A 1,327-nucleotide genomic window follows, 5' to 3' on the forward strand; every position below is an offset into this window, starting at 1 on the left:
TTTTTTTTTTTTTTTTTTTTCGTTTTCTCTAGCGAATAGACTTAATAGGCTTGTGAATTAATGATAAGGAACAGAAACGTTACTCTTGCAGTCTTGCTGTCCTGCAAAGCGTCCACGTGCCGTTGTGCGGCCATGTTAACGTTGCATGGTTTTTAGACAATCAAACAGTTCACGCTATATAATTTTTTTATACTTCTCTATTTATGAATATCATACACACACATATATATATATATATAAACTTGCTTCATATACAAACCAAACTGTAAGCAATCAAAACCATAATCGAAACATATAAAATCCATAACCCTTTTTCAAAAAAAAAAACATAAAGTCCACAAAAACTCAAAAAGCGTTTTATAGTGGATCCACTTTGACAAAAAAGAAAAGGATCCACTTTGACATTCATGCATATACTTTTCTTATTCGGACGTAGATAAGAAAGTTACGTGAGACATTTTAACTCATTCAGAAGCCTCTCGCAGTGTTCCCTCATCACGTACAAGATCATGCAGATCCTCTCTTCCTCACACAATAATTGATTCATAAAATAGACGTGTAACTTATTGATTTCTAACATAAACGTCTTACTCTCCTAATTAAGTATCTCCAATACAATTTCACTTTATTCAACTTCACAAACATTACAATCCACACTTTAAATCATGTAAATATAGTGTCTCTTTTTCTTTCTTTTTTTGTCTCTTTTCCAAAAACATAACAGGCAATATCATCAAACCATTCTTCCACTTCAGGAAACCGATATCAATTCAACGATTATTCTTTGGCCGGAATTCAATTCCTTGAATTATCACACCACACTTCCAATTGGGGGAAGTAATGTCTACAATACTCACTTCAATTTCATCAAAACCCGATAATCCTCCTTCATTGAAGAAATCCCCAATCTCTGCCTCCATCCACCCATCTTTCCTCCTTCCTGATTTCATTAGCTCCCTCGTTGGCCACTCTTTGATTATATTTGTAGACTCATCAAAACATATGAAATTTTTTGGTTTTTCTTGTCCCTTAAAACCAACTCCAACTTGTATGGGCAAATCTCGTAAGCCATGACGTCGATACCTTAGCTTGTACACAACGTAAGCTGAGTAATTTGTTCCCGGAGAAAGGATTTTAGTATTCATCCCACCACCCATCTCGAAAGCACATACATTAAGAAGCTCCGGTATTTTTTGAAACCTGTATATAGGTTTGTTTCCAGTCATATATGTATTAGATGGATAGTCCATTTTATGTTTTATCAATTTAGAAACATAACTACAAATATATAAATATACCTATATAAGTATATATACATAGTGATTTC

At 33.6% G+C, this 1,327-nt stretch overlaps 1 protein-coding gene across 1 annotated transcript in view; it reads right to left on the bottom strand.

Annotated features, from left to right (window-relative positions):
• LOC104710146 (putative F-box protein PP2-B6) overlaps positions 630 to 1,327 on the bottom strand; it is a 3,028-nt gene continuing 2,330 nt past the window's right edge. Inside the window, exon 2 of the mRNA XM_010426699.2 lies at positions 630 to 1,298. Within this exon, the coding sequence (XP_010425001.1) occupies positions 771 to 1,298 (528 nt within the window). The 3' untranslated portion in view covers positions 630 to 770. The remainder of the gene's footprint in view (positions 1,299 to 1,327) is intronic.

Source organism: Camelina sativa, chromosome 9 (assembly GCF_000633955.1).
Source record: "Camelina sativa cultivar DH55 chromosome 9, Cs, whole genome shotgun sequence".
In the NCBI taxonomy this organism is placed as follows: Eukaryota; Viridiplantae; Streptophyta; class Magnoliopsida; order Brassicales; family Brassicaceae; genus Camelina; species Camelina sativa.